This window comes from Sturnus vulgaris, chromosome 1 (assembly GCF_052056855.1).
Source record: "Sturnus vulgaris isolate bStuVul1 chromosome 1, bStuVul1.hap1, whole genome shotgun sequence".
NCBI lineage: Eukaryota > Metazoa > Chordata > Aves > Passeriformes > Sturnidae > Sturnus > Sturnus vulgaris.
Window position 1 is genome coordinate 135,149,128 of NC_142243.1, and position 25,470 is coordinate 135,174,597.

A 25,470-nucleotide genomic window follows, 5' to 3' on the forward strand; every position below is an offset into this window, starting at 1 on the left:
TTTTTGGGTCACTAGTTGCATGTCATTTAGTGATGCATTGTAAGCTTTGTAAATAAAAATAATTGGAACATTCAGTTTCTGAACAGATGTTTTCTGTGTTTTTGGTATCTGCATAATTTTGAGTAGTTCTTATTTTGGTGGGAGCACATGGAATTGCTTTTATTAAATATTTTAAAACTAAGAAATAATTAGATAAAAAATACATGATTTTTTACTGTCACGTTCTGTAGGGAGATATAAAGTTAAATCATGTAACAAGTTTGATTTCAGTGTAAGTAAAACCAGCTCTTAGAAGAAGAAATTAATAAGCACACAGTTCCAACCTTACAGCCTAACTGCTTGTACTCTAATATTCTGTGACTATGTTTTAAAATTGTTATTTTTATGTACCAACGTAATGATTTTCCTCTTTTATTTTAAACAGGACCAAGCGAGCTCAAGTCCCACTAACAGAATGCATTTTTGAACTCCCTAATTTGACTGTTCAAGCAACTAGAGCTCAAACCCTTCTGCTTCAAACTATTTATCAGAGCTGGTGTCATCCTGTTGGAAATGTCAGTTCAGTGGTGGTAAATGAAGCTTTACTGAATGAGATTTTCCAAACTTCAGGTAAATATGTGATACTTTTGGTTAAGTATTTATTGTTGTACAGAGCACTGCTAGTTAGTGTCCATACAACTATATCCTTTCAATCTAGGTTTTTACTTGTAGTAGCTAACAGACAGAATGTTTTTTTGTGAGTATATGGGTATTTATAGCTTATATTTGAAATCCAGGATGTAAGCTAAGCCACCCAGCTTCACTCCTTGGCACCAATTTCTGGATGCATTTAATTTTCCCATACAGGATAATTTTTCCATGCTTCCCTCATCTGAAACATCCACTTTTGCTACCTTATATGGTACAATGTTATTACTTCAGGATCATTCAGAGGTGAAACTGGATTATTAAGGGCTTTATTAATCAATGGCATACATAGAATTCTTTGAAGGGCTGCAGATGTTTCTCATTATTTTGTAAATAAATGTTACTTAACTGTTGTGAAATTGCTGAAGATATGCAAGTGTTGGTGATGATTACATAAATAATGAAACTTGTTATCTGTCATGCTTTTGTGAAACACCCATAGATTTTGGGAATAAATTAGGGATTTTTGACCAGTTTACAGAGGAAACCAGAGTTTTCAAGTGTATAAAGGTCATCCAGAAAATGACTTTTAAAATTTTTTTTTTTTTTTTTAATTTTTTTTTTAGATTTCTATGCAGCCTAGAATAATTTAGCGCTGTTATTTTTTACTTGTTGTGAATGAATCCATGACAAGAATACCAGATATTTTGGAATATCCAGCATTGCCAGTCTCAGAGAATGTGTTAGGAGAATGATTTAGGTGCAGAAAGTCATGATTTGGAGCAGAGTGGTGGATTAGACCACTGGAAGTCTTTCAGCTCTGCTTTTCTTGATCCTTTCTATTTTTTTTTTTGCTCCTCTTGTTTATTGGAGTTAAATCTGTCTTGATCTAATGTTGCAAAAGAACTGTTGTATTTTTGTGTAACCCTTGGGATAACTGTTGAAAGTGCTTAGGTTTTCCTTCTTTCATGAAAATCACTTTTGTCTTTATTCCTTCATTCTGTGTGGGTCACCTAAGGATGTGATTGTGACATTTTATTTTCAAGTCCTGGTACTTGTGCTGGTAGCAGGTTTACAATCCACATCATGGAGAAATCTGAAAATAAAGTTGTTTGATCACTTCAGTTGCTCTTAGGGTTTGCAGAGTTTCAAACTAGCCTGTTCCATTATTTAACATGTTTCAATCAATTCGATGAACTGTGAAACAACTTTGCTAACAGTATCTTTGCAGAATTGAAATCTTGAGCACACATTTTAAGTCCTTCAAATAAAGTAAATGAACAATATAATGCACTTAATTCTGATCTTCTGTTTTTCATGGCTTAACGCTTCACCTGGTAAATTTTACACGTCTGTAGTTGTGCTTGGTGTTAACTAGACTGAAGGCAGCTTTGTATTCAAGGTTATGAAATGATTGCTGTCAATCCTTTTTGTCCAAATTTTTGGCTTGGTTGATTCTGTAAGCCTGCTACATTTTCTTGGTTCTGTAAGCCTGCTACTTTTTGTTTGAATACTGTTGTGTAAATTTTAATATCGTGCCTTGTTGAAAGTCTTCCTCGTAATGAAGGTCAGCTTCAACATACTTTAACAGTAACATATATGTGTGTAAGCCTCTAAAAATACTTGACTGTATTTGCACAGCGAAGTTGAAATTTCAGTTTTTCTTTTGTCGTTTTTCTTTCGTTATTGTTCTTTCTTTTTTCCTTTTTTTAAATAAATGAAGTGACTATGAGGATAATGCAGTCAATAAGGAACTTGTCAGTAAACAAGGCACATCTGCTCAACACTTCTACTTACATTCAACTTCGTTTCTCCAACATAAAACAAAAGCTGATTAATGTTTCTTGGGAGTCCTTGTTTTGAATTCCTGCCTGCCACTGCATGGCCCAGTGCTCCTTTAGGCTTGTACAGAGTGGCCTTACATGGCTCATATGTTGGGCCTGGCACAAGCCTGGCAAGGTATTTGGGCTCCTCCTTCTGCCACTGTGTTTGTGAGAATCTTTGTGAGTGAACAGATGAGCTTTTCTTGTGTAACCTAAACTCTCAAGGAAAAAAATTGCCTTTTTCCCATGGTATTGTGTTTTCCATCTGAGCACAACTTGGTTTTGGCTATGCACAGAAATAATACTTCAAGAAATTAGCTTTCCATCTCCATGGTTTTGCAGATTGAAATTTCTTTGATTGATTTACTACAAATAATGAAAGTATAAACACTTGTTTTTAAACTGCTATTAACTGTCCTTCCTTTTCTTTTTCTGAGTATGTTTATATTAAGTTGTAGTGGTCTTGCAGGAAAAAACAACAATATACTCAAAGATTCCCTTTCTTTCATTTTATCCCATTTTTCAGGGAATTTTTTCTTGAAATTAATTACTTACATGCTGCTGTTTCAAAGAATCATAAACTGTGTTTCATGAATACAAGGCCCAAATTTTTTTCTATGTTTACATTTTCAAACTTCTAAAAGCCATCTTTGTAACTAATTAGAAATATAGCAGGACAAACAGCTATGTCTCTATTCAGATTTTTTTCCCTGTTAAAAGTAAATAAAAAAGCCCTCCCTATAAATGACATTATTCTGAAAATAAAGAAAGGGCTTATGTATTTTATCTTCTTTTTGTAATAGTTGGCTGTAATCCTGAGGTTTCCAGCAAATCTGACTGCTATAGGCAGATCACAGGATTTTATACTCAATGTAACATCATGCTTGTTTTATAATTTGTGAATGAAATGTGTCCTCCTATGGGAATGGTCTAGTTGTTAGCTACCTGCCCAGTTCTGTTCTACCAATTTTGAAATATACTGTGACTTGAAATTTTTCTTCTCTAGGTAGCTCCTCATACATAACTAGTCTCAAATGTATTTGCCATTTGTTTACATAGCCTACAGCTTTCTCAACTGCTTATGTCTGTATTGCCACTTTTTGTGTGTGATTGAAGAGTATTATTGGACTGAAACAGTTGTTGCTGAACTTTTTATGTCTTTGTTGGGGCTTTGTGCCAGGTGCTGTTCAGAATGTTGGGCACTACACTCTCAATACAGTTCAGTGTTATTTGAATTCAAAAGTGATAATGCAAACCTTTGTAACCTCTCAGCCAAGATCTTTTTAGCAGCCATTAATGCTAAAAGCAGAGTTGTATGCTTTTTCCAACACAGTCATCTCTTCCAGTTTTAGAACTTTATCACTGAAACTTATAATATGGGCCTGCAATATGGGTTAAGATGCTCTACAGGAGAGGAACAGATGAATTAGGGGAAAATAGAAATAAAAAATGGAAAGGAAGAAAAACAGGAGAAAGAGGATCACCTAATAAAAAGGGAAGAGAGTTGCAGAGAAATATAGAACAAGAAGCAAGTAGAAAGAATAAAGCAGAAAAGCAGTAGAAGTTAAGAAAATCAAAAATTAATAGGAAGACAAGTACAGATAGATGAGTTGCAGGAGGGGGAAACCTCAGACAGGAGCACATCACTATTGGTCCTTTCACCTGCTGTGGAGAGGCTCACAAGGTACAAAGGCCCCTTTGGGATCCTGTTTGCCAGGTAACGGCTGAAAGACCTGCTATGGATCTAGTTTAAAAAGAGAGCTCTGCACTGTGTTTCCACAAACATATGAACAGAGTTTATTGCTGGTATCTGGGGTTCTGTCCTAAATTTTCACCTGGAGCAGAAATGTTATCCTGCTCCAAAACTTCTTTCAAAGGTTATTGAGACTGAAGTAGGGATTCAAAACAACCTCTCTATCCTCTACAAATTCTTTTTGATAATAGATTAATGGAATACAAGAAAGGGAAGAGTGCTTGAAGCTTAACACTCTTCTGTCGCCCATCTACTTTGCTCCCATTGTTCTTCCTCTTCCTACTAGAGAAAGACACTTTACTCAAATATTCCCTGGTTTGTTATTAGATTGCTATCTTCTTTAGATCATCTGAGAGTTTAATTTTTAATTAACTTGCCCAAAGGCAAGCTGTCTGGAAAAAAAATTGAAGTCTCAAAAGCAAGTTTGTGTGTATTTGGTTTCTGTCTTTCTGACAGAATTTAAAAACGAAGTGCATGTACTATGTAAAATTTGTATTTGTGCTACATATTAGTAAGGTTTCTTATCTTAAAACTTCCAGTAAAAGATGCGTGCAGTACTGTGACTGATTGAGCTGAGAACTTGTGGAGGACAGATAAAATGAGTATGTCAAGAAAGATCTATAATTTTTACTCTAGATTTTTTTACAAACATGTTTAAATATTATGTCTGTTTTAGCTTGTTGAGGTGATTTAAGTCTGCTAAGAGCAGGTTTTTAATTATAAATTATATGAAATTTAATGAAACTTCTGAAAGCACTTAACTCCATTGCAATTGCACCTTTTGTAATCCATATGTTTAAATATCTAGTTGGGAAAAGTTCTTTTTAGGGTTCTTAGATGTCAAGATAGATTAAAAAAAGAGATAATATGAACAGTTAAACTTAGTACTTGAAGGAGTAGGCATCATCATTTAAGTATAAGATTGATGCATGTTGCTTGAAATAGTTGTGCAAGAACAAAAATAGATGGGAATACAAGTGACAAAATGGAGCATAACAGAAAGTAAAACAGCTGCAAACAGCTTTTTGCTCTTTTTCATGGGTCAAGGAGAAGCATTACTAACTTTTTAATGCGTTACATCTAAAATAAAAAAAAACAGCACAAAAGCAGTCTTCAATCCACATGTAACTCTTTGGAAATTTATGTTTTGGTTTAATTTTATAATCCTTTCGGTATACAAGTACAACAGCATGGTACATGTCAGTTAAATAACGTGAATTCTTATGCTTGTGAAACATCCTCATTCTGCATTTCAATCACTATAAATGTGGAAACAAATAGGAATTAGAAATACATCATGCTTTCTACTTTATTGTTTTTATAGATGTTAATATTATTACAATTATTATTATACAATTTTAAAAAGTGTACAAAATAGTAAAATATTAGGAAAATGTCATTAGTTAAGATCTTTTAAAGGTTGAGCATGATTAATCCTATAGAGTAATTTTACTGTGTATTTTTTCCATTATTTGTTAGTAAGTACCTGAAGCACTCTGTTTCTAACTGTTTCAGCCTGCCAAAAAAATACGTACACAGTCACACATGGCTTTAGTTTACTCTGGAAAACTGGAACTTGCTACCACTTTTTCCTTGTCCTGTTCAGGTAGTTCATTATTTTGTTGACAGTTCGGTTCCATTAATCTGGTATTTTTGGGAAAATTGCTTGCAGACCTTACATTTCTCTACTGAAGGTGATCAAATAGGCATTGAATCCCTCATGTAAATGATGTCTTAAAGTTAAAATAAAATCTATTTTCCAGAAAGTAACTGTAAAACTATTTTATGCAAGATTTCATGTGGGATACCTTAATGGTTGAATAATAAATTTTACCTCATAAAAATGAAATTCAATAATACAGTAGCTTTCTCAGCGCAGTAGCATCTGGTTGAATCTCATGAGAGCCAATATTTTCCAACTCATTAGGATCATGTCGTTCTGTATGTCGTCAACATTGACTTAGCCAAGCTACCTTTACTTACATAACCGCCAAACTATTAAATAGGTCTCTTGTGGAGTGAAGTCAAATATTCCTCTTATTTTGCTTTTGCCTTGGAAGAAGAGAAGAAAATGTACATACTGTAACATTTAAACATCTGGTCTAAACCACATCAGGGTAACAGTGAGGAAAGTAACAGAATTCAGTATTCTTCCCAGGTGTACATATAAAAAGGGGTTGTGGAGCTGCTGCATAGTTCTTTTAACCACTTAGGAAAAAGACTAAAATAAGTGACCTGCCATTCTAAAACCCCTGTTTTTAAAACTACTTTTTTCCTCTTGCCTGCTCCCTTGCCACCAAACTCCAAAACACAAAAGCCAGCAAAAACCCAACATTTCAGGGTTTAGAAGTAATGCAGGTTGCACAGCTCTAACTTCCTTGCAACATACTGACATTTAATCTGTTCCATATAAAATGGACAATTTTGCATTGATTTGGAGGGGTTTGAATTCAAATTTCTGTCTAAAATCGAAGTGTAAGCATGTATTCTCTTAATTGCTTGGGAGTGGCAGGACACAGCTATATGAAACTTGCACAGTATAAACAGTTTACTGTCTTGTGTGGGTGATTACCTGCATGTCTCCTCATCCTTCATGTAGGCCCAGAATACAGTGTGTAAATAGTATTATTTTTATGTTTTGTATTTTTGTGAAACTCTGCTGGATTATGAGCCCTAATTACAGATGGAAAACCAGCATGGATAAGCAACCTAAGAATGATTTCTTCTTTAGCTTAATTTTTTAGGCTTTATGTAGTTGTGTATGAGGTTTTATTTCCTCTTGTAGTAAACATTTTCAGTGATATTCTTAAGTCATGAACTGACTTGCACTGAAAGGAGATAGGTTGTATGTTTTATTATTTCAATATGTAATCAGTGAGATTTATCTTGCTGAGTATCTGAATAAATCCTCTGCAAAAGCAATGGCTCTGTTGTGTCCTGAAATGAGGAACTGTTAGGGAAAATAAGCATTGAAACAATGCATACATGAAAAGTATGCATAATTATGATTGTCTTTTAATTTTCTTTCTAGTCTGATTAATATATACTAATAAACTTTGAAATTGAAACATACAGCATTCTGATGGAAGAATAGTAGTAAGCATACTTAAGCCACTCATATGAGCTTAACTTTGATATGTAATGTGCTAAAGAATCTAATGTACTACAAAATCCACGAGACTTTTAAAATGTCTTTTGTGTTGAAAGTGCATGTATACATACTGTCAACAGAACAGCGAAGGAGAAAAAGATAAAAACATCATTGGTTGTGAAAGGAATACATACATGCATGAAATCCATAGCTTGCATAAATGTATACAAGTTTTTTAAGCTGAATTGTTTCAGAATTGCAGGAGAGCTCAGTTCAGTGTCTATGCTGAAAATAACAGCAAACTCTTGAGTATGTTGGTGCGCTACCAAAAAATCAAGACACCTAAGCTTAGAGCAATAAATGGTGCCTTCACTCCAGAGTCTATAGTTTAGTTGCACAAATAGCAATGAAAGCTGTGACTGAGAGCACCTGTTTTGTTTGTTCAGCTGCTAGTTTGATGTTATTGCTTGTTCTTGTACTTGGACAGCAGAGTAGTAGGCTGCCTTTTTGCCTTGTTCTAGCAGCCAGGTACTGCATCCGGTGAAAAACTCTGCTGGGAGGTTGAGATGGTGGCTTCTGAGAACAATAGAGCATGTTGAGCTTACACTACTGAAATTCAGAGTTATGACAAGAAGGCTAGGAGGAGAATAAGTCTTGAATCTGCTGCATAGTGGGAACTGGGAATTTTCTCAGAAGCGTTCAGAGCACACACAAAAGAAAACTCAGAGATAACAGAAGGAAAGGTTGGGGGTGTTTTTTTGTGCAAAGGCCCAGAGTGAACCTGGAAACCATCAGTGCTTGCTGATATAAGAATAAATCATGAATGAGGTGGCCACAGTGTTTTCTTGACATCTGTGTTTTTTAGGGAAAAGGTGCCTGCAGAGGTGTTGCAGTAGAAGAATTGATGCCAGTCACTGCTATTTCCTGAACACTGCTCTTCAGAAGAGCAGAAGAAACCGGTTTCTTTGTACCTGGCAAAAAAGAATAGGATTATCAGAAAATCCAAGTTGGAAGGGTCTAAAGGAAGTCTCTGCAGTTCAATCTTCTGCTAAAATCTGAGTCAGTTATGGGATCAGACCAAGTTTTTTAGGGCTATACCCAGTTAGACCTGAAAATCTCCAAGGGTAAGAACACCCTGTCTCTCTGTGCAGCCTGTGCCACTGCTTGACTGTTCTCACGGTGAGAAAGCTTTTCCACCATTCCAGGCAGAACCTTTCATATTTCAGTGTATGATGATTCTTTCTTCCTACTACTGTTCACCTCTGTTTAGAGCCTTCATCACAACTTTCTCATAAATACAGGAAGGCTGCTAATATGTCAAATGTGTTACTGCTGATTTTGACCTTATTAAACATTACAACAAAACTACAACTGAGAAATTCTGACTAGTCTGAATATACTGCGATGGTGACTCTGGAACCCTTTTCCTGTTCTAATTCTCATGCCAACTAGATTTAACTTGAGTGTCGATACATCAGTATGTACAAATCAAATCATGCTATTTTCTGATTGGTAAATATACTGATGTATTACATTAATTAATTCCAGCTTAGAATATCACTTCCTGTTTGTTTGACATTTGTGGAAATTCCCAAAGTCAGTATCTCTCCTTTTGCCCTTCCGAGTAAAGAATCCTATTTTGTGGGATACTAGTTTATGTAGTGAGATATTCTGAGAGGAAATGAAAATGCATATAGGTGCTACAGCATAAAGAAATTATCATAGTGTATGGTCATAATGGTATGATGTTTTCTTTTTATAGTTTAATTGGACATTTTTTATTATGTTTACTTATTTCTTTTTATTTATTGAAACAACTTGAATCACTTTAAAAGAATCTGGAATGCCTTATAACACATATCTTTCTCCTTTATATTCAGAATGAGACATTTCAGTTTGGAAAGGAACAGACTAATTAGAGGTTTTGATCTTAACGAGGCAAGAAATATCAGGGAATTTTTTTACTGGAGTGGATTATTAAGGAATGTGAATGAAATGAGAAAATAGTAGAGATAAAATTGAAATATTCCTGTGAGGAACTTATTGTAGTAAAAATGTATTTATTGTAGTAGTAGTAGTTTTTAGGAAAAAAACCGCCCAAGGCATAATCAAAAGTGGGTAGGTTTAAGAATAAACAAATAGAGGAAGCATGTTTTCTGTTTGCAAATATGTAACATTGACTGCTGACCTTGAGTAGTAAGTTTACATAGTATGTATAGTCTTGATCAGATAAAAGTTGTACTGAGTTGAACGTACATGGGACCAATCCCAAGTATTGGACTGCTGCTTAAAACTTATTAGTATATACAATACTAAGAGTTAAAAAATACTCGTGTTCTCTGGAGTTACTTTTATGGAATAAACTCTAGTGAATGGAATGGAAAACTACTTTCCATTTGTGAGAGTATTTTGGTTCTTGTGGCCGTTAAAATGATAAATACCAATGCTATTCTTGCCATAGAGGTATCAGATCATTATGTACTGCAATAGCAATCTTTAGTTTGATGTCTCATGTGAGTTCTTATTATATTAAATCAAGCTTTTTAAAAAGATACATACCTTGTAATTATTTTAAACCTCGCTATTATAGATCCAAATGCCATTTTTTAATTGCATGGATATTCAAGAAAAATACATTCTTGTCCAGGAATATATCATGTTGGAGAGTTGTTAGGCTGTTAAAATTGCAGACTGTATGAGGAGTAATTATTGTATTTCTTGCAGTCAAGAATAATGTTTTTCCTATGTGTCTAGTCCGCCTCATAGTCACAGAAGATAATTAATATAAGGTATATGTAATAAGGTAATGGTAAGGAGAGAAAGTGTATTTTTAATGGAAAATCCTGAGCTTCAATTATAGCAGCTCTATTATGCATTAGCTTTTCACTTAGTCTTATGTGTCTAAAGGCAAGCAGTTCTTTTGGAGAAATATTCCACCAAAGTAGAAATACACAGTAACATAAAAAGGTAGTAATGATAAGGGTGACAAAGTCAGTGAAACATTAGGTTCTCAGAAAACTATAGTAAGCAAGAAAACTCTCAAATTAACATTTTACGTTTTTGATTTTGCTGTTGGAAGGTAATGATTAAGGAGCTAATATAGAAAGGGATGTGTTCTGTTACAGTGTTATTTAATGGTATCCAGTGAATGTCCTTCTGTTTTTGTGAAGCATAATAGGAAAATTACAAATGGCACAAGCAGATGTAGCTGCTTTGATATTGCTTTGAAGTATTGTACTGCTGTAGGCAAGTATTCCTTATTTCATGGTATTATAAAGGTATGTATCACACTATGGGAAACACTAATCAAAATCTTGGATTCTAAGGAGATGTCAGAGGTCTCTGTATAACCACAGCTCCTGGATTCTGGGATCTTTGTCTTATGTGAAATAAGAACTTTTATACCTGCTTAACATTCTCCAAAACTTACTTTGTAACAGGGCTGCTGGCTATTTGAGGAAAGTAATTAGAACTATTTCCAGAAACACCTTTGTTTTAGTAGGAAATCATCTAAATAAGCAAAGTCCCTAGGCTGAGCTTAGTTTCTTTCTTTTATGACTATATCAAGTTCAAACCAAATGTATTTTGCCTTTTTTTTTTTTTTTTTTGCATTGTTTTGAGCATGCTGAATAAATCCAGATATTACACTGTCTTATGCTGATTTCTCCCAGTTTGATGCTGTGGTTTTGTTGCTGCATCTTGCTCATGCTCTTTTCCTACTTCTACTACATCTTTGTCAAACCCTGTGTCAGTCAACCCTTTTCTTTACTGAACTTCTTGGTTCTAGTCTTTATCCATTCTCCTTTTGATTAGCATCTTTTTTCTTCTTGAATACACAACAGAGGACCTGAACAGTTAGTTCAGGTATGGATATATATGGATAGGTAGAATTGTCTCTGGCATGGTAGTTTCAAATGTTTTTCTCATTAAAGATGCTTTCTCTGAACTGGGGTTTATGGTAACTGGGGTTTATGGAAGGGGTGTTCCCCTTCCCCCATCAGTTATTGCAGGGCAGGGGAGTGACTAGAAAATACAGAAATTAAGAAGAAATGTAAATCTTGTGTAGTGTTATAGAAATGTTTTAAGTCTTGTCTTCTGGGGTGTTCCTGTTACTATTCCAGTAATGATTCAAATTTTCCAATTTGAAGACATGGACTTTCTTTTTCTCAACTTGCTGTTGGAAGAAGAAAAGCTTAATTGCTCTACAGGGTGTGATCTTGTTGAGAAGCCACCTTTAATTCTTCAAATGAATTGTCCACATAGTGGAGTTGTATTTTAGACTGTTTCTGTTTTCTGAGCTAAGTGAATACTGGATGATTTAGAGTGAAATGCAAGAATTCCACCATTATAGAAACCAGCCATCTTTACACCTCTGATGAGACTTGGAGTTCCCTTCATATGATTGCTTGGGTTTTACCTGGCTTGTGTGACATAGCACAGCTGGATATAGCACTTCTGTCAACTGCTTTATTCTTGAATTAGTTATAATTTTTCATTCTTCTATATGTAAACTCAGATTTGCGATGTAGCTGAATACCAAGTAGTTTAGTAGTTGGAATTACTGGAGAAAGTTTTCAAAGTAATAATGATTAAAAATACTAGTAAATTAATCACTTGCTTTACTACAAGCCAAGAAGAGTTTTCAAACTGACTGATAGCTTTCCTAACTATTTTAGAAAGTCAAGGAATCCATAAGATTTCAATTTTCTTCTATCTCCCAGGATATTTTCCTTACCTTTTTGCTATCTTTTTAAAGAAAATCTTTTAGGAAAAATCTACTTTTTGCTTTCTCAGTATCAGCCTATTTAGTGTTAACTCAGTGGCTTGTACTCAGAAATTATCTGGTGTCTTTTGGTTTCAGTTTGAATAGCAAAAAATACATTCTCCAGTTGTGGTTGTGCATGTTGTCTGTTCAGCTTACTTATTTTGTGTTTTCTGGTATTTTGGCTTTCAGTGGACTACACTAAATTCTGTTCCTCTCCTTGAACAATTGTGTCATCTCAGAAACACAGACTTCAATTAAATTTTGAGATGCAGAATGACACTTTTTTAGTACCTGCAAATTTGTGAAGAATTAATGTCAACCATCTACAGTTACTTCAGCAAAAGAAGTTAAATAAGAACTTAGTTTAATTGTTTGCTTGATAAAAGGGAAATTTTCAAACTTCTGCACTTCCAAGGATGACTAGAGTTAGAGAATAAAATAGGGCTTTTGTCAGAGGAACTTGGGATACTACAAGAGTCTGTTGTGATTTGTGATCAGATGTGAGTCCATTTTTACCCTGTAGAACAGAGACGAGTAGCAGCCCTGTCTTCCAGACGGGCACTTCCCTTGAATCAAAAATGAACAAAAGCAAAACAGTTTCTTCTGTTCTGGTCTGTTACAAGCGAAGGAATTGGGAAGAGGGAGGATGATTTATTTATGTATTTAATTTCTAAATTAGTCATACTGTTATTCATGCTTCCCAGGATTAAAATGCAGTTTTTACTGAGTGCTTGACAATAAATATTACTGTTGTAAGTAGTTATGACTGTGCTTGTTATGCTCTGTCGGTAAACATCTGACTGGCAGGTTTAGAATTGTGTCTACAGTGTAAAACACCTGTTAGGTATCTGTTATACTTAATCGTTTTGCAGATTCTTTTAGAGTCGCTCTTGGCTTTTGAAGAACATAGTTTCTGTGTGTGTTCAAGAGCTTTTCGAATGCTGTGGAATTGTGTTACAACAAAGATAACGTACAGTTCAGAGGGGTGAACTGCACTATTCTGGGCAGTCTTAGGAAATTGTATCTAAAAATATACTGTTTGTGCCAGCAAACCAGATCACTTTAGAGACATTAGAAATCCATAGATATTTATGTCTACTCATTTTAAACTGAGCATGAGCTTTAAAGCAAAGCTTTGAGGCACTGACATAACAGCATTTGCAGTTCTGTTGAAAGCTGGTATGATTGTGTCTTGCTGTAGCTCTCATAGCTCTTAGTTTCATCAGTTAACTCTGTATTCCATTCACTGGGCTTAGATGAGGTGGTTGTGATCACCAAAGTGCTAAGCACTTGATCTTCTGTCTTTCAAGAGAGCTTTTTATAAAACTTGCTTTGATGTGTACTTCATGTCCAGGCTACTTTCCCAGTGGGATCGCTTTTATGCCGCTGTCTATTCGTATGTTGCAGTATCCCATATGTTATCAATGAAACACAGCTTGCCAGCAGATTTTGAGCTTATCACCAAGGTCGTACCTCTACTATATTCAGCAATAAGATCAACCTACTTCTTTAATTCATAAAATTTGCCTTCTGTAAATTTGCACAAAGTCTTGAAAAATTCTCTTCACACGTACAGAATATTTCCTGAATGTAAGGGAAAAACTGTCTAGAAAAGGGAATAGTACTGGACCAAACTATTGTCATGACCTCAGCCTTCACATCTCATGCCCTCCCACTTCCTTTGCTGCCTTCATTTGAATGATTTGCTGAGTTTGAATGTAAGCCTTTAGGCAAGTTTCTGTCTAACAATGTCAGTAGAAAGCTGTTCTGACTTAAAAACTGAATGGGAAAATGATCAACAGAAAAGAGATGGTGATTTTTACAGTATTGCAGTTTGCACTAAAAAGTCCACATGCATGATTTTGAGATGAAATAAAGAAATACAGTTCAGAACATTCACTGAAAACACTTTTTTTCAATATTTGTCTGTTAAGCATTCAATCTATCAGGCCATCAGTCAGACACTGCATTTGCTATAGTAGCTCTTGATGAGAAAATTGAGCTGCAGCAAAAGAAGCTGCAGGCTATTTTAACAGAATACCTTGAAGCATGCGTGCAAATAAATAAAATGGATGATTTTCTAGAGAACTGAATTTGTACATTTCCCTCCATCTTACATTCTGAAACTGATCTGAGTTATGAAGGTTGTCATTTAGGTTTTTCTAATACTGTCCAATCTTTTCTGAAGCCCATCGAACTGTACGCATTCTTCCAGGGTGACCATGAGACTGTTTTATTGTACCAGATGGCTTTGTTCTTAGGCTTACAAAATGCCATGAGTATCTGCAGGTTAATTAGATGAACATTGTTAGATTTTCTTCAATTCTTCCTTTGGAATTCTTGTTTGCTGTAATGCAATAAGATTTATCTGCTTGTAGAATAAAAATGTCTCTATGTGTATGTGTCATGTTCCTTAATCCCCTTTGCAGTTTGAAAGACTACTTTTACTCTGCCAGTTGTATATAATTGCACATATTGAATGTAATTGAACATATTCTTATGTTTATTTCCCATGCATTTATAGTACTTTAGAAGTTTCTATTGCAAGAATGGAGAATCTTGCAGCTTTAATGTACCAGTCTATGTTCAAATGGCTGTGAACCACAATGTAAATTTTGTAACAAACTCTGATTTTGCTTTACTGCTGTTTTGAAACTGTTTTCATTAATAAGATGTAGTCAGTTAAGTTGTCTTATAATGTAAAGGGAAAAGATACGCCCTTCATTTCTGTAAAATCCACTTCAGTTTTCTTCTATACCTAATAGTCATGCTTTATTTCTTTGAGGTAGGACAGAGCTTTCTTGTTTTAGCAATATGAAAGGTACTTAGTGCACTTGCACTTGAAATTGCAGTTGAGAGCTGAAGGACCCTTATGGGTGCTTCCCTGTTTGGATACTGTTTACCAGGTGGAGCTCAGGTACCTGCTGACCAAAGTGTCAGGATGCTTCCTTTTTTTTATAAGCCAAAATATCTGTCACTCTTTCTTTCACCTATGTTAAAAACCAATATTACCTCTCAGTCTTTATATTCAGATGTTGAATTATTTTGTTTGTTGCTATTTTTTCTTAGCTTTCCCCAAATTTAAGCATATAAACAAAAAGTACATCAAGTTGAGAAATGACTCCATGGTGATTCTACTTCAGATTAACACTCTATGTTGTCTTGTCCTCTCAGAAGTCTCAAAAATCAACTTGACTTCCAAATCCTTCTCAGGTCATTCTTTTGAAAGGCTACCCATCATCTTAAGGCTTATGTGGATTTTGGAGTGGGAGATGAGACTCATAACAGAAATTACATGCAAACCTTAGAAAATTTCTTTGAAAGAGGCAAATCTACTTGTATTTCAGTCAACTGCATTTTCTATTCAAAACGTAACTTTTCTGTCTAGCGTCATGAGGTACAAGAAGCTCTGTTATCCAAACCAAATTCCAGTTCAAAAGGTGCTTTTTATGTTGACAATAGTTCATGACTGTTACAACTTTGTGAGGCTGCAGGGGTTTTTTGATAGATTCATGCTGGTGTTTAAGTACAGGAGGAAAATCCTGCTGCCTGTATTTTAAAAGAAGCAAGGATGATCACAAGGCTTCCTTCTTTTCCTCTTCATTTTGTGTTACTTGATGGTTCACAAATTTTCTATTGAAAATATTGGCTCTCCCAGTTTTCTAATGGAGGCCAGCTGATTTCTCAACTATCCTCTTGTTCAGGCTGTGTCTCTTTAGTGCAGTTGACCCTTTCTAGGTGCTAGCTGAAGTATATTTCGCTGTTTCGTTATTTTCTTTCTTTTCTTTACTAGCTCTTTGAAATGCAAGATATTAAATCTTGATAGTCTAAACACTAGGAAACTGATTTGAAATTAAAAAAGAGTAATACAATTTTCTGATTATTGTAATGGCATTCATCAGTATAATCTTTAAAAAAAAAACAAATGACACAAAAAAACAAAAAAAATTCAAAAATTCTAGTGACTCACCTGTTTCATGGGCTAGTGGAAACATAATCTTCTTAGGAACTTACCAAGTAGCAGCTATTGAATAATCATCTTTATATATAGCCAGTAATTCAGAGATATGTTGTGATTTTAGACATTGGCAAGAACAAAACTCTCTTTTTAATTGAAGATAAGTGGTTTTTGTTGTAAGACATTTATACATAGCTGACTAGCTCGGATATATTTTGTTTTTCACAAATTCTTCTGGCAAGGCAATCTTCTTTATTATAAGGGGAAAACCCCCTAAGTATAGACATGTTTCAGCAGCATTCTGCTTAGTTGAGGTGTTCTGTGGAGGAGATGGCTTGGGTTTGTATGATTTCATTATTTCTAACATAGCTGTTCATACTGTTTCCCTGCTACAAAAGTTGATGGTTTATGGACTACCGTGTAATGTGGATAGAAGCCTTTTGACTGCTCAACTATCCTTGCTGTTGGATTTGAAATGAGATTTTCTGCATCTGAAGCCTTTGATGTCAGGAAGGTTAGGTAACTTCTTTGTTTTCTGTCCTTGATGTGGACCATCAGCTTTATTAGCCTTGGAATTTGTCAGATGAATTCCTTCAGCCTACTGTGAGTTCCTCATGTTTTATCCTGCCTTTCCCAGTACCACATAATGTTGTGCAGTGCTACTTTAAAGTTTTTAGTTCCACACCTGTTTCTTTGTTGGAAAAAAAGGTTTCCAGAATATATGGGTACAGTAGAGTTCTCCTTTATATCATTCTCATCTGTGTTAAGAACTTTTTGATATTTCAGTTGTAGGACTCGGTTTCCCAACAAAAGTCATGTGACATCAGCAGTGAGGTGCAATAAGAGCTCTCTTAGGATTACTTAAAATAGAATGGAAGACTTTGAGTATATAAGGTTGTGTGGCCTTGAATGTGATTTTTATTTGATATATGAGCTGTGACATAGCTATTGCATGACTGAGATGTGCCTGTAAGCGATGTAGTGTACAGATGGGGTTTCTCTGAAACAAAGCCAGCGACTAAATCTGAATGTGCTCATTTAAACGGTAAAGAATACTTCATAAAACATATGGAAACATTTCTATGATTTTTCATTAAGAAGCCTTCTTAATCCTTGCACATTTTTTCTGATTGTCCATGCTAATGTGTCATTTACCTGAATCAGGACGACCTATGCATCAGTTCAGTTTAGTGACATTTGTATAGTGGTATGAGTATTTTATTTTAAAACCCACTAAATATACTTTACTATTATTCTAGAGCTTTTCATCATTTCAAAGGTGAAATAATCCTTTTCTCAGAACTGTTGGAAAAACCTCACCATTATATATTGCAAAACACTTTGTTTAGGAAGAATATAAAACAATAGTAATAGGGCTGTTGCACAGTAGGGTTTGAATTAAATGGTTGTTGAGATCCACTGGTAAAAAAATCCAGAATTACCTAAATTTGAACAAGAAATGTACACCAAAATTATAAAAGAGGATCTTACTACTCAAAAGTATGGATGCTGAAAATGTGCAGGAACCATTATAGCCCACAGGTCAGCAAGGGTTTTCTATGTTGTGCTGTGTCAATAGGAGAATTGAGCATCCAAAGCATCTGAGCTGCTGTGGTTTGTAATTACTTACCAGAACCCTTTGGAAGAAATACATGTTACTGAATTTTTTCATTTTATGGGAAAAAATAAAATACAAAATTTCTAAGCACTAATTGGTAAATTTTTCTACTGAATTTATTTGCAGGAATGCGAGTGGAAATTGCAAATCCTAAGTTTTTCAGTTCTGCCCACATATTTGCCACCTGATTTCCCTGATTAAGCTGTGCTTTAAATTCAAAACATCCTTTAGCAGTATTTATACCATCTAATATATTATGAAATGAGGTTTTTTTCTACTATGATGCTAAATCCATAGTAGGTCTTAACATTAAAAAGTATTAAAATAATGTAGTGATGGCATTCATAGCTGCTCTTCAGAATTACTAATTTCCTTGAGAGCAGGTCAAAACAAAACAAAAAAAACCTTAGAAAAGAAGGATATTAAGTACATTACAAAGCAATGGTTTGTGTTTTCTTTGCAATTGTGATGTCTCATCAACAATGGATCAAGAGTTTTGCTTTGTGCCCCCCCCTCAGACCCATGATTACAATGAGTTTGAGCCAGATTTTTTTTAAACTATTTTTTCAGTCTGAATGTACCCCTAATGGAAGGCATTAGGGTTCAAGAAACAAACAATAACACTTGGATCTAAGTCTTACAAAGTCATAGATAGTCTTTTAGAAACTTCTGGCACCTTTTATTCTTGTACACCCTCTTGAAGTGTTTTGGTGCTAGATTTTGATTTGTAGGCATGTTTATAAGGTTAGGGGGATTTTAAAACCTCATCTGTCCTGTCTTATAAAGGATGTGATTTCCTTTTATTTTTAGGATGTAGGACCATACTACTGTGTATAGGGGCACTATACAGCTTTCCCACATGTATAGACAAGCGTATATGTGAGCATTTCGTTCAGCTTGTAGATCCAGATGGAAGTTTTTCTTTCTGAAGGTTATTTTTCAGTCATTTTAGCTGTTTTTCTGGCTTATAATGTGCCCACATGAGCATGAGAGGCAATTGAAGGCAGAGAGGATGATGGCATTGCCCCAAGTGGAGAACACCTCAAAGGTGAATGAATTTATAAGCTGATCTTGGTACCACTCTGCAGCAGTCTCAAGCTCCTATTTTAATCCATCAGGTTCTTTTACTTTCTGAAAGATGTACAGTCTTGCAGGTTAAGATCATTTACATTATTTGTGTGTTTAATATAATTATTAATACTAGCTTATTATTGTTTGCACTTGACTTAGGTAAATGGCAGAGGATTATTTATACTTTGTCTATTAATGCTGAAATCCATATTGTCCCATTGAAAAGGTTGTCAAGGTTGATGAAATTTTACATTCTGCTGTGCTGTAATGTAGTATTGTGCCAAAAATACTTTGTGTATTACTGAGAGGTAAAACAGCTGAATTTTTTCTTATTAACATCCCTACATGGAAAATTCACAAAGCAGAGATCTGCAGTCAGCATGTAGGTGGGATTTAGTGTCTCGATTTTGGAAGAGGAACTTTCTGTAATGCAGTTTTCTATACTACTACTATTTGGTGGTCATTTCAGAAAATATTGCTACTTAGCTACTCTTGTGTGATGAAATTTCTGCACATATACTGTTGTAAAAAATTCATCTGTCTTTTTTTACCTTGAAGAGAGGGGAAAATATCAACCCTGAAGGGTTGTCATCTACTTTAGAGATGTAAGAGGAGAAATTGGAAATGGGAGTGAAGAAAAAGAAATTGATTATAGGAAGGCACATATGGAGATTGTGTTTCCAAAGGGATCTTTCAATTGTGAGGAGTTGTGAAGCAAGCCTCTGTACAGCTGCAGGGATATGCAATGCAAAGAAAACTGCTTTTCATATCCAAAACTATTCTAAGCATTAATATCCTCAGTATAAAACCAGTTTAAATATTTTTAGTAAGACCTGCCATGGTTGGCAGTTTGGTTAAGAAGATGATTTTTGGTTAACAAGACCAGTCCTTCTTGTATTTTATTACTGGAACAAATATGAATTTCTTGTACTTACTTTTGGGGGGATGGTAGTGGGGTTAATTTGGTTTCTCCTGTGTTTTTACAAATAGGCAAGATGCATCTCCTTCAAGTCTCTCAGGCATTTATTTCCTTCTAATTAATTGATTTCAGTGTACAAAAATCTTCTGTACATCAGGCTGTATGGCTGTATTTTGTACAGTTTCTTACTAAAATAAGTAAATACATTACCTCATATCTTAATTGCCCAGTTATGCCACTGATGACCCAATCCTTACAGTGTAAAGCTGTCACTGTTGAAGCTCAGCCAAACTCCAGGGACGTCTCTGTAACATGCTGCAGTAGGCAATTCTTAGTGTGTAGAGCCAAATACCTTTTTCCCTTTGTTTCATTTCCACTTTCATTTGCTCTAGGATTTTTTTTTTGAGAAAGATTGACATTTCAGTTGCTTGAATATGTAAATTATCTATGTGTTTTGTCATCATTGGGTGCAATTAAAATCTTAGTTTTCATCTTTGTTTCTTTCTATTTCTCTTGAATATGTAATATATTTGTGAGCAAAGTAACTGATCAGCAATGCTGCTGAGATTGTTTGGGTGGTGTTCTAAGATCCTTATCATTGATTTCTTTTTGTTTGCTTTCTTATTTCTCAGTTTATGCATTGCAGCAGAAATGTTGTAGACTTCTGCTGCAAATCTTTAGGAATTGTAACAGAAGTGTTAGCTTATATGCAGCTGGAAAACAGCTTAATGAGTTGTAAAACTGTGGTATTCATTTGAAATAGACCAAAGAAAACCCAAAACATTATCTGTACAGAAGTTGGAGTAATTCTAAAGTAGTAGGTTTCTAAAACTGCCAGCAGTCTCGATTTTTAACATTAACAACTGTCTTCTGGAGAAACAAAATTTGATAATCAGCAAGATTATTCTTAATGTTTCTTTAGCCTTACCCTGAAATGATGATGTACTTAGAAGAAGAAATAATTTGTTGTGTAAGGAATTGATTTTTTTTAAAATCTATGTCTTGTCTCTTTTTTTATGCATTGCATTTATGTATGTCCTTATCAGTATGGACTTATTAAGATTCAAATGCCTTTTAAAGAAGTGTTAGGGTAGTATGTGTACTATTAAGTTAGCCTTACTTTGTTAAAAACTTTTAAATTACTTTTTATTTGAATCACTGTATGGGGTAAGTTGTCTTTCACAAATCATATTAACTTCTCTTTCCTTGATTTCCTGTTGTAAATATTTTATGTCTTTTGTGTATTTTCTCTGATTGAAATGATTGCAGTTATTTTGCATTGGCAAGATGATCGAAATCTTTCCACCTGTGAATGTAATGGCAGATGTGTAGTTTCCTGTGACAGAATGAAGCCATTTCATCTAGCTAATCTACACATCGCTTCTGTGTACTCTGTGAGAAGTTTATTAGTTACTATTTCCTCTAGGAATTAACTTGAACCATATGTCTGATTATTAATTATCCATTCTGGCTTGTGTGTTGAAAAAATTTATTTCCTGTATTTATTGACATTGTCTAAGTCCTGGGATCTACACTATAAAATGTTACGTAATCACTCCAAGTGATTACTAATCATATGCACGTAATGAATATCTAATGCACTATGATGTAAATGGAGAGCTACACATTAGAATTTTTTATTTATTCTGTGGTATAACTGAACTTAAAGAGGATTTTTCCCTTACCTCCTTGCTTATATGCATGCCATTTGAAGTTTCATTACTGTGGTTCATTATGTGTTTGCCAAGTAGGGGCTTCTTAGCACTGCAAAGGTAATTTCTGTTCCCATGTGCTGTAGTAGCATAGTGGAGAGCCCTGAATGAAGATGGAAATTAAAGCTTAATATAACATGTCTTGTTTAATTGTTGGGTGGAATGTCACTTAGCTCAACTTACCATTAATTCTCTGGTGACTTCTTATAAGACATCTTGTTGATCCAGAAGAAATAATTGAGTTCTTCACAGTGTAGGGTTTATTAGTTGAGCTGCATTTGCCATCCTGAGAAGAAACACAGGCTTGCCTCTGGAAGTAATAAATACAAATAAAAAAGAATAGTGCTGTTACAAATGCAGTGATTTTAGTTGTGTTCCGTAAGCAATCGTCCTCAGAGCAGCATCAGCTTAAATGTGGATAACCCAGATACAGACTGGGGAAAGATTTGATCCTCTCCAAAAGTCAGTGCTCTTGCATGGACCCCCTAGCTCTAACTGCTGTGATGAATTTATGAATTGAAGATATGTATATCCATTAAATGTAGGCTTACATTTTTGTTTGTGTGGAAAGAACCTCATAAGGGGAAACATTATGTGGTGTGTGTTTCTTTCTGGCGAGTGGCTGGAGACTATTGAGCAGGAATAGTTAATGTGAGGTCTGTGAAAAATGTGTGGTGAAGAAGATTCCATGTTAGAATACAGTGTTCTAGACATGAATGTAATCTTTCTGCAATTGTAGTAGAGTATGCTTGTGCCTATAGGACAAAATTAAGGCAAAGGGAATAGCAAACATCCTTGTACTATTTATTATGTTCCAGTTTTTCTGCACCGTGAAAAGAGGAGATATTTTCTGTGATGTGCTAAATATTGAATTAATTTCCAAAGGAATGCCTGCTTTTTATTTTTAAGATGGTATTGTATTTAATGCATTCTAGGCATGTGAAAATGATTATGGAAATGAGAATGTGTGATCTGAACTTCCCTGCCACTTGAGTGTGCAGCGTAACTTGTGTTAAAGGCCAATGTTATTCAACACTTCTGCTAATAAGGACAGTTCTTTGTTAAGCACAATAATCCCATTTGATTTGTCTTTAGAATATTTCTTTTTCAATAGATACAGAAATTATATTCTCAGTATTGGAAGTTGAATAAAGAGTTTCATTGTTGACTTTTTAATGGTTTTATGTGGGAAAAGTGATTTGTCTGAAAAGAAGTTCCATTAATGGAAGGCCCATATCTTTTATTTCCTCATGCCACCACCCCCCCTCCCAGTATCAGAGTTCCAATTTTTATAATAGTGTTTTTCCAACTATGTAGTAAAGTGTTTCTAAGGAGCAAGCAGAAGACAGTAGCTCTTCTGATCTGGATTAGTAAAAAGGCTGTTGCCACTTGTCTTTTCTCTTACATACTGGTTTTGATGCCATTTAATTACTAATCTCTCACATATAGATCTTCTCATTCTGCTGATGACTACAACTAGCAAAATCATGGCATGATAATCCCTCTGGAAGAATAGTAGTGGCTCCTCATGATGGGGCAATGTAAAGGTGACCTGGACTATTGACCATCCCTCAGTTTACTGTTAACTGATTATGCTAATTGGAAAAGTTTGTTCATTAACATTGCTCAGTCATAAATTAACTTGCTAAAATGCAGTGTGTGAAGAGCTGCGTTTGCACCATTTGAAGGGCTTAAGAGAATTGAGTTCTTGGCTTAAGACAACAGCTGGTTGGACTGCTAGAAAGAAATTTATTTTCTCCTGTGAGCTCTCTGTCAAAGTCCAAGGGAAAAATACTAGTTTTCGTAGTTTTATTGATGCAAATAAGAGAATATGCAATGTGTTGCTATATAATTGAGAAATGTAGTTGTCTTTAAGGATTTAATTTAGCTGGACTTTAACCACAGATTTATAATTAATATGTAAATAGTTAGCAGTGCTAGAGGAGTAAATGGGTTTCTAAGATTAATTATCTGTTTGGTTCTTTGAGACTTCAGGATAATAGAGGACAAATAGTGTTTTATTTTGGTAAATAAACATCTTCATTTGTTTGTTGAAAAAAATATACTTGACTGGAGTTAAAGCTTTAGAAATATATTTCACTAAAATATTTGCCAGGAGAATTTTTTTTCCTCTCAAGAAAGCATTAAATGAAATCCACATTTTATGTAAGGCATGTTATGAAAGGAAACTATTTATCAATGCACATCTTATACAAGTAGGTAGTATGTAAATACTTTATCCTCTGTTTCTTACAGAAATCTTTCCCTTGGATCTTTGAGTAAGGAACATGAAGTTAGAAACTTCATTTAGTGTGGAAAAAAAGAATATGTAGCTTTTTTTATCAAGTTATTTTGCCTTAAATAGTATTATAAAATACAAAACAGTGGTTGTTGCTTACTGATTCAATTAACAGTAGATGTAAGAGATACAATTTACTACCAAAAAAAGAGTAAAATCTCAAAGATGAAGCAGTTGTGTAGTTTCCAAGCAAGTAATACAGGACACATTTAAAAAACATAAGAAATGGTTTAATTTCATTAACTGTGGTCTAATATGATGTGCATCCCACTCTTGGTAAACCACAGCGGCATTTACTGGCTATTGCTTCAAAGCACTACTGGTTTTCATCCCTTTCATTGGCCAAATGTGTCATAAGAGCATTAACTGAAGTCTGGAAAACAGTTCTCATGGATTTTGCTTTAATGATAAATCTAGCATATAGTACACTTGCTGATACAATCAAGTGAATGGAATTTCCAAAATCTTGACTTAATGTCTTTTAAGTATGAAGCAATAATGTTTTTATGAAGTAGCTTTTAAATGGCATTTGTTGAAGTGGAGAGCAGCTGGATTAGAAGGGTCTGTTTCTAACTGCAATCAGCAATGATCATAGTATCATATTACAGTCACCCTATAAAATAGCTTGTATTTTAAGAAGAATGGGAGGGAAAAAAAGGAAGGTAGGAATAGACAGAAAAGTAAGCATGGTCTGTGTGATGCCCAAAGGGGTCTGGAATTGGTTACAATTGGGTAATGTTGCTTCAGCTGTTTGGGCAACAGTAGTATAGTTCTCAATATAGGAAGTTCTTTATTAATTATTAGGTTTTTAAAATGTTTTGGAGATACAGGAAAGACGCATTTCTCAAGCATTTTAATATGTAGGGTTGCTTTTCAATTCTAATGTTTACCAAGATAAAGTTCAACTAAGATAATGACCATAATAGTAGAACTTTTTGCACTTCTTTCCTGTGTTTCTCTGTAATACAAAGTCTTTTTAACCACTTCTGCATTTATATCCATTTATCTAAATGGAATGTATCTCTGCACAGTCCATCTTTTTCAATTGGTAGGCTTTGCAAACAGGGAAAATTCTTTTGTTTCTTACAGAACACTAAATATGTTAGTGATGATGTGGTCTAAAATTTGTCACTGCTGAGTCTCAAACTTTAATTTAAGAAACCATTGTGTCCTTCCAGTAATTGCTTATCATTCTCTTCTTTAATGTGTAGCAGCAGTGGATTAACTGCAAGAATTTTCTTTTATTGCTATTTTAGTAGTAGCTTGTCATGTTCCTGCAGTAGACAATGTATATCTACTTCACTAAATCATCAAGGTCTGCTGGCTTAACATTGCACAGGAATGCATAAAAATTTTGGAGACATGAAATGTTCTTACTAGGTAGTGCTGTTGATCAGTATTCTCAAATACTTCCCAAGTGAGGCTCTTCTATACTTCAGATTTTAATAATTTAATTTTTTTAATGGCATGCTATCTGCAGCAAAAAATGAATTTCAAAAATGATGCAATTTCTTTAGATTTTTGGTTTTTATTTGTTTCTAAAGGGTTTGATACAGCCTTAGGCAGGATCTGATTAAGACATGCATAATACAACTGTACCTAAAATGCCAGCCAGCTAAGGCAGGCAAATTTTTGAATATGAGTTCTAAATTAAAAGAAAAAAAGTATAAATGACTTGATAGTGAACAAAGTCTAAATGTGGTTTGACTTGTGCAAGCAAAAATAATATAGTCATCCCTGCCATGTAGCTGTATAGACACATTCTTCATCATAAGAACTGTATTTCCCTGTCCATTACTTCAAGTAAGTTAATTTTTCTTCCTGGAAAACAGCT

The 25,470-nt window shown here is 34.6% G+C and overlaps 1 protein-coding gene across 9 annotated transcripts in view; it reads left to right on the forward strand.

Moving 5' to 3' along the window:
- VPS13B (vacuolar protein sorting 13 homolog B) overlaps nucleotides 1-25,470 on the forward strand; it is a 426,148-nt gene that overhangs the window by 92,848 nt on the left and 307,830 nt on the right. For all 9 annotated transcript variants that reach the window (XM_014879767.2, XM_088154920.1, XM_014879771.2 and 6 more), the window contains one exon: nucleotides 425-609. In XM_014879767.2, the coding sequence (XP_014735253.2) occupies nucleotides 425-609 (185 nt within the window). The remainder of the gene's footprint in view (nucleotides 1-424; nucleotides 610-25,470) is intronic.